The sequence below is a fragment of the Arachis ipaensis genome, chromosome B1 (assembly GCF_059453495.1).
Source record: "Arachis ipaensis isolate K30076 ecotype BB chromosome B1, ASM5945349v1, whole genome shotgun sequence".
NCBI lineage: Eukaryota > Viridiplantae > Streptophyta > Magnoliopsida > Fabales > Fabaceae > Arachis > Arachis ipaensis.
Window position 1 is genome coordinate 122854339 of NC_142436.1, and position 12934 is coordinate 122867272.

A 12934-nucleotide genomic window follows, 5' to 3' on the forward strand; every position below is an offset into this window, starting at 1 on the left:
TTTTTCTTAATTTGTACATACTTGAGTATATTACAATGCCAATTAAGGTGACTCACTTCTCTTTTATTTTCTCTTTAGATGAGCAAGGGATTAAAAAGAATATGCATCTTAATTTTTCCTTTATCATAGTAGGAAACGAGTTCTTACGGAATAAAATGGAAGCAGTCAGCCAATTGAAGAATCTAGTGGACTTTTAGGAGGTGTTTTGGGGATCATTGCAAGTAATTTCAATAATAATTTTTTTCATAATGTACAAAACTTGACATAAAGTTCCAATGTAATATAAAGATACTATTTTTAAGAATACTATTAAGGTATGCTATTTTTTATTATATTTTTGTTTTGAAAAATATTATTTGTGTGTTTACCTTAAGTTTTGTATACTAATTATATATTTATATTTTTTTTGAAAAAAATATTTGTTGTTAATGATGATGAATACAAAAGGTATATCTTGTCAAATTTTAGAAATAAGTGAAAGAATAATTGATGCAAGCTATTCAATGAGCATTATAAATCAGAACTTAGTTGGGATGCAAATGTTAATTTGAACCCAATTGGAATTCCCAAAGATCATTAGGTTGCATTTTTGGGATATAGATCGAGTCCAAAAATTAAGGTAAACACATTTGTTATTTGTTAATTCTTATTTGTGTTTAATAGCCATTAACTTTTATGTTCGCTAATGTGCAGAAATTGTGTGAAAAGAATGCTATAAATCAACAACTAAAAATTTCTCACACTCTTGGCTCAAAAACACTTGTTAGAAAATGCCATGAAATTGTACATTTGTTTACTTTCTTAGTATTTTTATTTTATTACTTTTATGTATTGATTATATTTTAATTTGGCCAATCTTATTAGAATAATGTTAGGAAGTTGAAACTTAGCGAAAGTTTAGTAGAGAAAAAATATTTTCTATCACTCACAAGAAAAAAGATGAAATATTTGTCAATAAAAAAGCACAACCAAAAAATGTAAGATAAGATTTTAGTCTATATTTGTCAATCTAGTAATGCTTGGTCTTGGTCTTGGTCTTATGTAAATTGATTTGTGTGCATTATATTTGTCAATTATTCTTTTATTTTATTGTTTGTATTATATTGATTGTTTTCTACATAAGAACTATTATACTTATTTTTTAAAAAGAGAAAAATTTTGAAAGTAAGGTCATCATAATCATAGTTGTAAGAACCGGACCGGTAATCGAACCGGTCAGGTTACTAGTTCACTGGTTTATTGGTTCAACCGATAAATCGCTAGTTGAACCGGTAAAACCGGTTTCACATAAATAAAAAATATAAAATACTAAAAATAGTCATAAAATTAATAAATTCAAAATACATATCGTTAGTTCTTCACCAACATTTTAAAAACAACCAAGTTTCAAAGTCTAAATATAACTAATTCAAAGATAAACATGAAAGTAGTTAGTACTAGTACATTAGTATCTTAATTAAACACAATATGGATAACAATTCATAAACTAAATCCAAGGAGTGATTTCGAAGTCGGCAAGTTGCTCTTCATCTTACAAATGTGGAGCTACATCCTGATTGGTTTCATTTTGATTTGCATTTTCTCACTGCAGCTGGCACCTTTCGACAAGACTCAACATCTCCTCCTTTTCCAGCCAAATGAAGCTTAAATCGATGAATTCCTCCACCCCTAATAAGCTTTTCACAATATATGCATAGCAGAATTGTTTTTCCAGACTCCACAACTTGTTTACAATGACCCCATGCATGATCGGTTTTTGCTCTATTATTGTTTTTTTGGGTTCCGATTGATGCATCAGGAGTTGATCCTTGTTCTTGCGAAGATGGTGTTTCTGATGGTGTATTCGCAGAAGCCATTCTAAAAGAATATGGAGTAGCAAAACCGCAAAATTATAAAACAATAGCAATCCTAAATTTCCTAGTTCCTATTCCGGTATTCCCTATTCAGCAAGACAGCAACCTTAAAGGCTTAAATAGTTAAATTCACAGCACAAGCATATTCATCCTAGAGACCTAGACAAGCATTAGTCAACAAGCAATCTTAAATAGTTAAATTTCCTATTCAGCAAGACAAGCATATTCATATTTCATACTTTCATAGATTCAAGCATATAATTCATATTTCATATTTCCAGAACAAATCAACAAAACAACAAATTTTCAAGTTTTTAACAAGCATGTAAAACACAGAACAAATCAATAAAACAACATAATTCATATTTCATAGATTCAAGCTTTCAAGTTTCAACAAGCATATTTATCCCATAAATTTCAACAAGCATATTCATAACACTGTAACAGCAAGACTACAGAACAGCAAAGGAACAGTTAAAACAGAAAAGCAACAAATCGTATATAATTTTTAATTTTTTATATTATTTTTGACATTGCCATTAACAACTAATCATCCACCAGTTTTCTCCTATATAAGAGCGAGTGCAATAATATATATAGTTTTTAATTTCTAGAGATTAATCAAACAACGACATTATGATGAGAACCTGATTGACAGAGCAGAAGAGCGAAGCAAGGGCGAGTTCAACGGCGCAGCAAGGGCGAGTTCGACGACGCAGCAAGGGCGACGGCGACGGTGGGGCAACGACGATAGCGATGATGGACACCCGCGGCTCTGTTCTGTTCGGCTGTTCCTGCTTCCTTAGTTCCTTCAGAGATCAGGCCGGCAGTGAGACGAAGAGGATGACGGCGGGCGGTGGGCGGCTGGCGGCTGGCGGCTGGCGGCTGGGTGACACCGTAAAAGAGTGAGGTGAGGCGGAGAGGGTTAGGCGCCGTTAGGGTTGGGGGGAAATCAAAAATGTGGAAAGTGGAAACTGGGGGTGGGGTTTGGGGCTGGGGTACCCGTAGGGCTTTTCTTTTTTTAAAAAAAAAAAAAAAAAAACCAAAACGACGTCGTTTTGGAAAAGAAATTAAAAAAAAAATTTTCTGAACCGGTCGGTTAACCAGAAACCGCCGGTTTTCCAGTTTTTATTAAAACCGGCCGGTTCAACCCGGCCCAAAACGGTTCTCTTCTTTATCCGGTTACATCACTCAACCGGACCGGTTATAGGTCCGGTTCACCGGTTTTTCAGTCGAACCGACCAGTCCGGTCCGGTTCTTACAACTATGATCATAATACAAGCATGGACTATTAGTATATTAGACAGAAATAATGGAAGAAAAAAGCTGCAACCAAATAAAGAACCCAAGAGTTGCTTTGAGAGTATATCCGTGAGCTTTGTATTAGGGATAGCCATGCTAAATACATTTTTAGTTTGTGTTTGTAATTCAAAGCGATTTGATACTTCTTATAAATTAGTTGAGTAAGTAACTATATTTGTTTGATTAACAATTACTTGGAGTATAATATTTAATCATACCTCTATGATTTTACATTTTTACCCTATGTGGGGGGATAGTTGTTGACTCGAGTGTGTACTTTCATGCTTTTGAGCACCTTTAACAATTTAATCTAGTAGAAGATTCATAACAATTTTGTTTTACATTTAACTATATAAAATAAGTTGTTCATAACTATTATCCAAAGTCATTTTCAGCCTATTGAAGTCACATGACAATCTAGTGAAAAAAATGTAAAGCAAGTCAAATTAGTATATTAGACATTAGTCAAGTTAAGAATGATATTTTGTTGATTTCTCTCTTATTTCCCTAACTCAAATTAATTTACACTTTTAATGTGATATTTTGCTTATAAAATATCATCCAAAAAGACTTATAAAAGGAAATTAGTGAGGGTGTTTCTGAAAATGAAGCATATGTTAAAGTATTTAGTAAAAAAAATTCAAGCTATGTTAGAGGTATGGGAGTCGGTATTCATCCATCTCAGGTGATTAGATCCTCATTCCGCTTAAGAAAATTTATACAATCTGCTACAACTAGTAGGTCATCAAGAACTGAATATCAAAACTTGAAGTTACAAGTACCATTGCTACAGGAGCAAGTAAATTTTTTTTGTGAATCATCAAGGGGTCAGGTCAACTATACCCGGTTTTCCTCTGAAGTAAGATAAAGGATATACGTTATACTTAATTTTATGGACATGGATACTTAATTTTCATCATCAATAACTTCTTCTAAAATGATTGTAGTTTGTAATCATAGCCTTTTAATATTTGTTGATTTATTAAGTATCGTTCTAAAATATTCTCTAAAATATTTTCTTTATTTTCAATTGTAGGTTGCAGATTTTGAATCACCGGCACATATAAGACTATCTTCTTCTGCCAGTCATAAACCTCAATAACATAGAGCATCAAACATTTATAGGAGTTTTATGATTGAATTGTTAGCTTTATACGTTTTGATTAAGTTTGGATTATTTGAATTCACATTGTAAGACTCAGAATTCTCGGAAAATCTTATTGTGAACTAATTTCAATTTATTTATTTATTAAAGATTTAAATTTCAAAAATTATTTTATTAAAGCTAATTAAATCAATTTTTGATAATTAAATTAAAAATTTTATCTAATTTTACAATTATTGGGTAATTTGCATATTTAAATTATAAAGTTTAGGAATCGTAAAATAATAAGAATTTATATGATTTGATTTAAATAATTGTGATTCTAGAAATTAATACTTTAATTTTTATGAATAAAGAAAATTAATTATATTATCTATAGTCATCGAATTAGAATTATTTATTTGAGAATAATTTGTAAATTGATAATTAAATAGTATTTTTAATAAATATTAGTGTTGGATTAAAACAGGTTTTTAATTATCCTATTACTCTTAATTTTATAAAATTGTTATATTACTCATATGAATTTTACTCTAATTCTAAATTCCCAAATGAAACCTTAGTTGAGGCAATAATCCCTAATTCCTTCTAACCTACCCTAGCCGCCCTTGTTTCCCCTTTCTAACCACACATACGGCAGCAGCACTAGGAAGCAAGAAAAGAAAAAAAAAAGAAAGAAATGAAAGAAAGAAAGAAGGAAACAGGGAAGGGAGATCCGAGGGAGAGGGGAGCGCCGGTGGAGGTGTCGCGCCATCATCGCGGACCGCTGCTGCCGCTGCGTCCTGCTGCTTGCGCCGCCGCCGCCGTCCAGGAAGCTGCCGCTTCTGCTCGCTGTCGCTGTTGAGATCGCAAGAAAAGATGGCTCGCGAGTGAAGGGAAGTCGCAGGCTTGGAACCGCCGCGCCTTCATCGCCGCTGCTCGCCTTTCCTGTCACAGCCACCGTCCCCACCGCGAAGTCCGTCGCCGTTGCTACAGCTGTCAACGCCGTCGTCCATGGGTGAGGCAGAGGAGAGAGATCCGGGAGGAAGGGAGGATCGAGACCTGTCCAGCCACCACGCACAGTTGCCGCTCCTATCACCGGCCATCCTCATCAAATCCGCCGCCTCTGAAGCTTCTGGCCGCGACTTCTGGCCGCACCTCTGCCGCCGGAGAGCGCTGCTGCCACCGAAAACCGCCTTTGAAGCCTGTGTATGTTGGAAACTGCCGCCGGAACCCCTGTCTTCTTGGTAAGCACTTTGTTTCTAAAACTTATTGAAATCAATGTTCTGTTGCAATCTGTTGGAGATTCTGAGATGCTGGTACCGTAGGTTTGGGTTCCGGTATTTGCGCGTCGAAATTAAGGTTGTTATTGAACCACCGGAGCTTCGGGGAGTGCCGGAGCTGCCGCCTGATCGGTATTTGCCGCCTGCCGGAGCTTTGTTTCTCGTGGTGAGGTTATTTGATTCTGTTTCAATTTACCGTAAATGTTCCATTACTAATTTTGTTCTATTCCTCTCGATATCAACTTCGCTTTAAATTCCAATTTATGTCAGAAAAGTGTTGTTGCCGCGATTCTTGATGCTGCTGTTGATATTGTCTGAAAATAAACAAGGTTGCGGCCGCTGCTGTAAAATTGAAAATAAACAAAAGAGGAATTGATGAGTCTAATTACTGAGCTTTGACTAAATCGAGGTAGGGGTTTTTCTTAAAATCTAATTTATATTACAGAGTTGTGATAACTAGATATTAATGTGAGAGAACATATGTTTGTGATTATAATTGTCTTTTAAATGTGGTTGTTTGCTGGATTGAATGACTGATTGCTTGATTGCCTGAGTAGTTTGTGATTGCTGAAAAGAAATTAGTTTGAAAGGTTATTTAGTTGATTATTATGAAAAATGGCTTTTCTTGGTTTTGAAGCTATTTTCGATAATGTAAAGGAATTGGTTTTGGAAACGATTTAGAATATGAAACTGGATTAACTTTGGAAATGGTTTAATTTTGAGTAGTGACTTTATAAATGATTTAGTATTTGAGCTGGTTTGATTTTAAAAAGAGATTTATTATGGACACTGATTCGCTTTGAAAATAATTTGATATTGGAACTAGCTGAATCTTGGAAAATGATTGAGGTTTGGAAAAAGGTTTGAGAAATGTTTGGATGGGACCCGAACAGGGTGGCAAAGTTTGAGTTTTAGAGGAGATGCTGCCGAAATTTTATAAAATTGGAAGTTTTATTTGAAGTAATTAACTAAAAAGATTTATTTTCAAACATTATATGTTTTAAGAATAATCTATTTATCAAAGAAAGAATTATACTTTGGAATTGAGATTGTTAATGAACGGAATGGAAAGAGGATTGACGAGAATTTTCTTTGAAATATGGCTTTTGAATGAATTTGGAAATGAGGTTTGGATTGATGAATGATTATGATGTTGAGATATGTGGCTTATGAATTTGAAATATCTGAGATACGAGGTTCCCTGGATTAAGTGCCGTGCCTTGCCACCACGTGTACCAGGTTGAAAACTCGATACTCTGTTGACCCTACGATGTAAGTGTGTGACCGGGCACTATATAAATTCCCGGGAATGTTACCCCCATTGAGCAATATTGATTATTTGAGAAAAAGCTATGCATAGACTCTTGGGGATGCACGTCGGGGGACAGTCTAAGTACAATTCAGACTTGTCGGGTTGGCTGGATAACCGACAGATGAGCCTCATCAGCCATAGGACAGGCATGCATCATATGCATTTGTATGCTTTGCTTGGGTTTAAACTTGTTTTGGTTTGCCTAATTGCTAAACTGTTCCTAACTGCTACTTGAACTATTTGCTGTAACTGCTTCCTACTTGTGCTTTCCTTGTCTGTCTTGCCTGTGTTTGCCCTGGCGTGTTACATTTGAGAATGAACTTTTGGTGCTGAATTAATGATTGTGTGGTTTGATTGCGTGGTTGGTTTCTGATTGAGATTTGCTTATGAGAAAAGAAAGACTTTGGATTTCTGAAAATATTGAACATTGTTTCTTTGAAAAGGTTTTAAACGATTAGCTATTGGATTTTAAAAGGATTCACAAGGCAATGATAATCACTGAATTTGAAAGCAGTTTTCTTATTGAAATATCTTCTTATGACAACTTTGAAACCCCGTGGTGAGACCGTGTGGTTAGGTTCTCACCCCCTACAGCTTTACCTTTTCAGGAACCGGATGAAGAAGCATTAAGAAGAGTTAAACTCCGTTTAGTTATATATGTTGTATTAATTAGATTATTTTCTTCCCTCGTCTTTGTTATTACAATTTTTGCAAGAGAGATAGGAGTTGTATGATTTATATATATTATATTAAAAGATATTATGAAAGAAGTCTTGTATATGAATTTATGCCTGCTTGTTTTTTTTTTTTTTAGATAAAGTATTTGTTTCCGGTTTTCAAAGAAATCAGCGATACGGTGTTGAGTCACAGGCTCCTATTTTAATATTTAGTATGTAAAGTAGTCGTAATACTTCTTTCTATCAGAGTGGCGCAGCCGGAAGCGTGACATTCTGGTAGTGAGGGTGTTACATTATGGTATCAGAGCGGTTCTTCCTGTAGAGCCTGAGGAATGGACTGATTATGCTTCAATTGCATACTCTGAGCGTCTGTCATGTAATAGGTCTCGTTCAGATAATGAGAATTAGAATTTTATACATATGACGGTCTATTGATTAATGCCATTAGTCTTGCATTGCATAATTCCTGGTATTAAGTTTGGCCAGCTTAACACTAGTAAATTATGTATATGGAAGTACCAATGGGTTATGATAGACAATATGCGAGTCATAGATAACGCGAGTTGCGGGTTTTGGGAGCGTTAGAAATTAATTCTTGAAGTTAGTTGACATGTGATCCTTATCTGTGATATGTATTAGTTTTACCTTTATCTGTTGCATTGGAAATCCTTGATTCAATGCCTTTCTTGAGATACGGTTTGATTCTCTGTCAAATTATATTTCTGACTATCCCTTGTATTCTTGATGTTATGGTCCTCAATTTTACGTTCTTTTATAAGAACTTTGTACTCTAGTTTAATTGGAATTCGCTTCAATTAATATATTATCTTTCTCCTTGTTCCTAGCAAAATTTTCTGATTTAGATTCTCCCCTTAGGTTATGATTTGATATCTTGCCTCTATGCTTTGCACCATATGCGTATTCTTCTCTTAACATGCGCCTACTTATTCCATAGATTCTTGACATCACAGCTTTAGGTTCTGCATTCTTCTACTTAAACGATGTAATTTATCGATGAAATCTGAACCTGTTTTGCCGCAATACATCCTATCTTATAAAGCCCTCTTGTAATTTTTGTTTTGGGTCTTCAAAGTAATTCTGGTTTGATTCTCCTCTTACTTGAATATTTTTCAAGATTCCTGAAAGAATATTTTTGCTCATAGCTTAATTAAGTTTATTTTATAAATTTTACATATTTTATTTTAATTTGAGTTGTTTTAATGCAAAATCTTATTTAAACATTTCATGTTTCTTTTGAGAAAGTGAATTCGTTTCCTTTTGAGATTATCCATTCTTTGTTAATGCTACCAATGACTTTTAGTATTATTTTCGACTTAGCTCAAATCCAGTTTAAATAAATGCACCGTTCTTCCTCTTGATCGTTCCTACCGAAGTTCTTAAATTCAAGTTTCTTCTTAGGACTACAATTTGATTTTCTACCAAGATTTTTAGTAAAATATTTTATCCTTAGCCTAACTAATTTTTATTTCATAAATCTTGCATAATCTAGCTCGACTTGAATTTGTTTTAAACAAGATGCAATATTTACGTTTTTAATTGACTTTCTTGAATTTTGTAAACAATTACCCTATTCTACTCTATGGTTTCTATTGAAGTTCTTTGAAATCAAAACTCTTTTCTATTTGTATTTCAATATACTTCACAACTTTTAACCATTCTAGTTTGTTGGTGACTAGAACAATTCCTTCATTTTTTTGTAAACGTTGCGCTTCTCTAATTTGGTTTCAGTTTGTTTTGATCCAATTTATCATTATCCTTTTCTTGTTTTCTTTGGAGTTCCTAGATTCAATATTTCCTGTTAAGATGCGAAATGGCTCTTTCTGAGATGTTTTTCATGTCTATACCTTGTTGCTTAGTTGTAATCCTACACCTCCTTCCGAATTCATATGAATCTTATCCCTGTCACTTATTCTTCTCTTCCTGCGATTTGTATCTCTTTGAACGTACTTAATGCATTTTAATATTATTGAATATCCTTATAAAGTGTGATTTCTAGTATATTCTTGGATTGTTTTAGCCTTTTTAAATGAGGTTTGATTTATTTTTATGTAAGGTTGTTTTTGACTCTACATTCCTTTATTTGGGCAGTGCCTCTTTTTGCTGTAACTTGAATTTGTTTTGGAGTGACACAACCATCTCTTGAAGTTTTAATAAAATCGCTTTTAACTTAGCTTACACTCCCTTACTTTGAAAATTTTTGTATGTGATTTAAATCTGTTTCATTGTAATGCATTTTCTTTTCCTTTTATAAGCAAAACTTTATTTCAAGTTTCCTTCCAACAAGATCGTAATTTTCATGCATGCCTAACATAAGAACGAGAAAAATAGAATTTTTCTTTTAGCCAAATTAATCTTTCTATTTCCAAATTTTATGTAGTCGGTTTCGACTTGAATTTATATTGAAATCATGTTACATTCATGCTTTTATTATTCTGTTGAAAGATGTTTGTTACTTATCTTTTTTTTTGTAAAATGTGAAATGATCTTCCCTTAAGATTTCCATTCTTTAAGAACAATATATTCGAGAATATTTTTAAATCAAATTCGAGTTATGAGAGCTTTGCCTTTGGTTTTGGATATTCTTCTTTTGTAAACCTCATATTTACTTGACTCAGCTTGAACTCGTTTCAACATACTGTATTGTTTTTCATCTTATTGGTCTTATCAAATTCCTTCAATTCAAGAGATATCCTCAAAGTTATCAGTTGATTCTCTTTCCAGCACTCTTTATTGCTTGTTCATCCTTGTCTACTTGTGATTTTCACAATTCTTTCAAATTTTCACGAACACGGTCCTTGTCTCTGTTCTTTTTTTTTTATGATCTACCATCCTTATGAGTATATTCGAGATTAGTTTTGATATCTTGTGCGACCGTTAGGCTTGGTAAACGACACATTAGTCCTTTAGAACACGTTTGATGAACACAAAAGGTAAAATTTGTAAACATACGACGTAGCAAAGAGTTGTGGAATCTTGTTTCATGAGGAAGAGTTTTATTGATGTTAAGTTTGTGACTACTAAGATTTGCAAAGTATTTGATGAGGTTGAGAACCCTCAGGTGAATTGATCGATGAAGTACGATTGGGAATGGTGGAGATAAGTTATGTTGAAATTTGAATAGTTGAATATCTGAGATCAGTGTGCGAATGTTAAGCATGTTGTTTTGACCCCAGCATATTTTATGACCTATCACCGCCTTGCCTTACCACTACATGTTTGAACCATGTCGTCATTTGCATCAAGCTTTCCTTGTAATTTCTGTCTTGCAATTGCACTCCTACCCTTATATCTTTATGCTATGTGGTAATCAAAGTATTTGAAACTAAATAAATATGAATGCTAAAGTTCTTTGCTTTTTACACAAAGTGTTAAACCATGTAACGTTTTCTGTGATACGCCAATTTTCGAGGACGAAAATTTTTATAAGTTGGGTAGGGTGTAAGACTCAGAAGTCTCGGAAAATCTTATTGTGAACTAATTTCAATTTATTTATTTATTAAAGATTTAAATTTCAAAAATTATTTTATTAAAGCTAATTAAATCAATTTTTGATAATTAAATTAAAAATTTTATCTAATTTTACAATTATTGGGTAATTTGCATATTTAAATTATAAAGTTTAGGAATCGTAAAATAATAAGAATTTATATGATTTGATTTAAATAATTGTGATTCTAGAAATTAATACTTTAATTTTTATGAATAAAGAAAATTAATTATATTATCTATAGTCATCGAATTAGAATTATTTATTTGAGAATAATTTGTAAATTGATAATTAAATAGTATTTTTAATAAATATTAGTGTTGGATTAAAACAGGTTTTTAATTATCCTATTACTCTTAATTTTATAAAATTGTTATATTACTCATATGAATTTTACTCTAATTCTAAATTCCCAAATGAAACCTTAGTTGAGGCAATAATCCCTAATTCCTTCTAACCTACCCTAGCCGCCCTTGTTTCCCCTTTCTAACCACACATACGGCAGCAGCACTAGGAAGCAAGAAAAGAAAAAAAAAAGAAAGAAATGAAAGAAAGAAAGAAGGAAACAGGGAAGGGAGATCCGAGGGAGAGGGGAGCGCCGGTGGAGGTGTCGCGCCATCATCGCGGACCGCTGCTGCCGCTGCGTCCTGCTGCTTGCGCCGCCGCCGCCGTCCAGGAAGCTGCCGCTTCTGCTCGCTGTCGCTGTTGAGATCGCGAGAAGAGATGGCTCGCGAGTGAAGGGAAGTCACAGGCTTGGAACCGCCGCGCCTTCATCGCCGCTGCTCGCCTTTCCTGTCACAGCCACCGTCCCCACCGCGAAGTCCGTCGCCGTTGCTGCAGCTGTCAACGCCGTCGTCCATGGGTGAGGCAGAGGAGAGAGATCCGGGAGGAAGGGAGGATCGAGACCTGTCCAGCAACCGCGCGCAGTTGCCGCTCCTATCACCGGCCATCCTCATCAAATCCGCCGCCTCCGAAGCTTCTGGCCGCGACTTCTGGCCGCACCTCTACCGCCGGAGAGCGCTGCTGCCACCGAAAACCGCCTTTGAAGCCTGTGTATGTTGGAAACTGCCGCCGGAACCCCTGTCTTCTTGGTAAGCACTTTGTTTCTGAAACTTATTGAAATCAATGTTCTGTTGCAATCTGTTGGAGATTCTGAGATGCTGGTACCGTAGGTTTGGGTTCCGGTATTTGCGCGTCGAAATTAAGGTTGTTATTGAACCACCGGAGCTTCGGGGAGTGTCAGAGCTGCCGCCTGATCGGTATTTGCCGCCTGCCGGAGCTTTGTTTCTCGTGGTGAGGTTATTTGATTCTGTTTCAATTTATCGTAAATGTTCCATTACTAATTTCGTTCTATTCCTCTCGATATCAACTTCGCTTTAAATTCCAATTTATGTCAGAAAAGTGTTGTTGCTGCGATTCTTGATGCTGCTGTTGATATTGTCTGAAAATAAACAAGGTTGTGGCAGCTGCTGTAAAATTGAAAATAAACAAAAGAGGAATTGATGAGTCTAGTTACTGAGCTTTGACTAAATCGAGGTAGGGATTTTTCTTAAAATCTAATTTATATTACAGAGTTGTGATAACTAGATATTAATGTGAGAGAACATATGTTTGTGATTATAATTGTCTTTTAAATGTGGTTGTTTGCTGGATTGAATGACTGATTGCTTGATTGCCTGAGCAGTTTGTGATTGCTGAAAAGAAATTAGTTTGAAAGGTTATTTAGTTGATTATTATGAAAAATGGCTTTTCTTGGTTTTGAAGCTATTTTCGATAATGTAAAGGAATTGGTTTTGGAAACGATTTGGAATATGAAACTGGATTAACTTTGGAAATGGTTTAATTTTGAGTAGTGACTTTATAATTGATTTAGTATTTGAGCTGGTTTGATTTTAAAAAGAGATTTATTATGGAC

General features: G+C 34.6%; 2 protein-coding genes across 2 annotated transcripts; both read left to right on the forward strand.

Moving 5' to 3' along the window:
- Positions 1-5253: 5253 nt before the first annotated feature.
- On the forward strand, positions 5254-5840 carry LOC107627422 (uncharacterized). Its single transcript, XM_088501157.1, has 3 exons — positions 5254-5486; positions 5568-5688; positions 5793-5840. The coding sequence occupies exons 1-3, from the start codon at positions 5254-5256 to the stop codon at positions 5838-5840; spliced, it is 402 nt and encodes a 133-aa protein (XP_088357283.1).
- Positions 5841-11877: 6037 nt separating this feature from the next.
- Positions 11878-12464, forward strand: LOC110271847 (uncharacterized). Its single transcript, XM_088501160.1, has 3 exons — positions 11878-12110; positions 12192-12312; positions 12417-12464. Exons 1-3 carry the CDS (start codon positions 11878-11880, stop codon positions 12462-12464), a joined length of 402 nt encoding a protein of 133 aa, XP_088357286.1.
- The last annotated feature ends 470 nt before the right edge of the window (positions 12465-12934 follow it).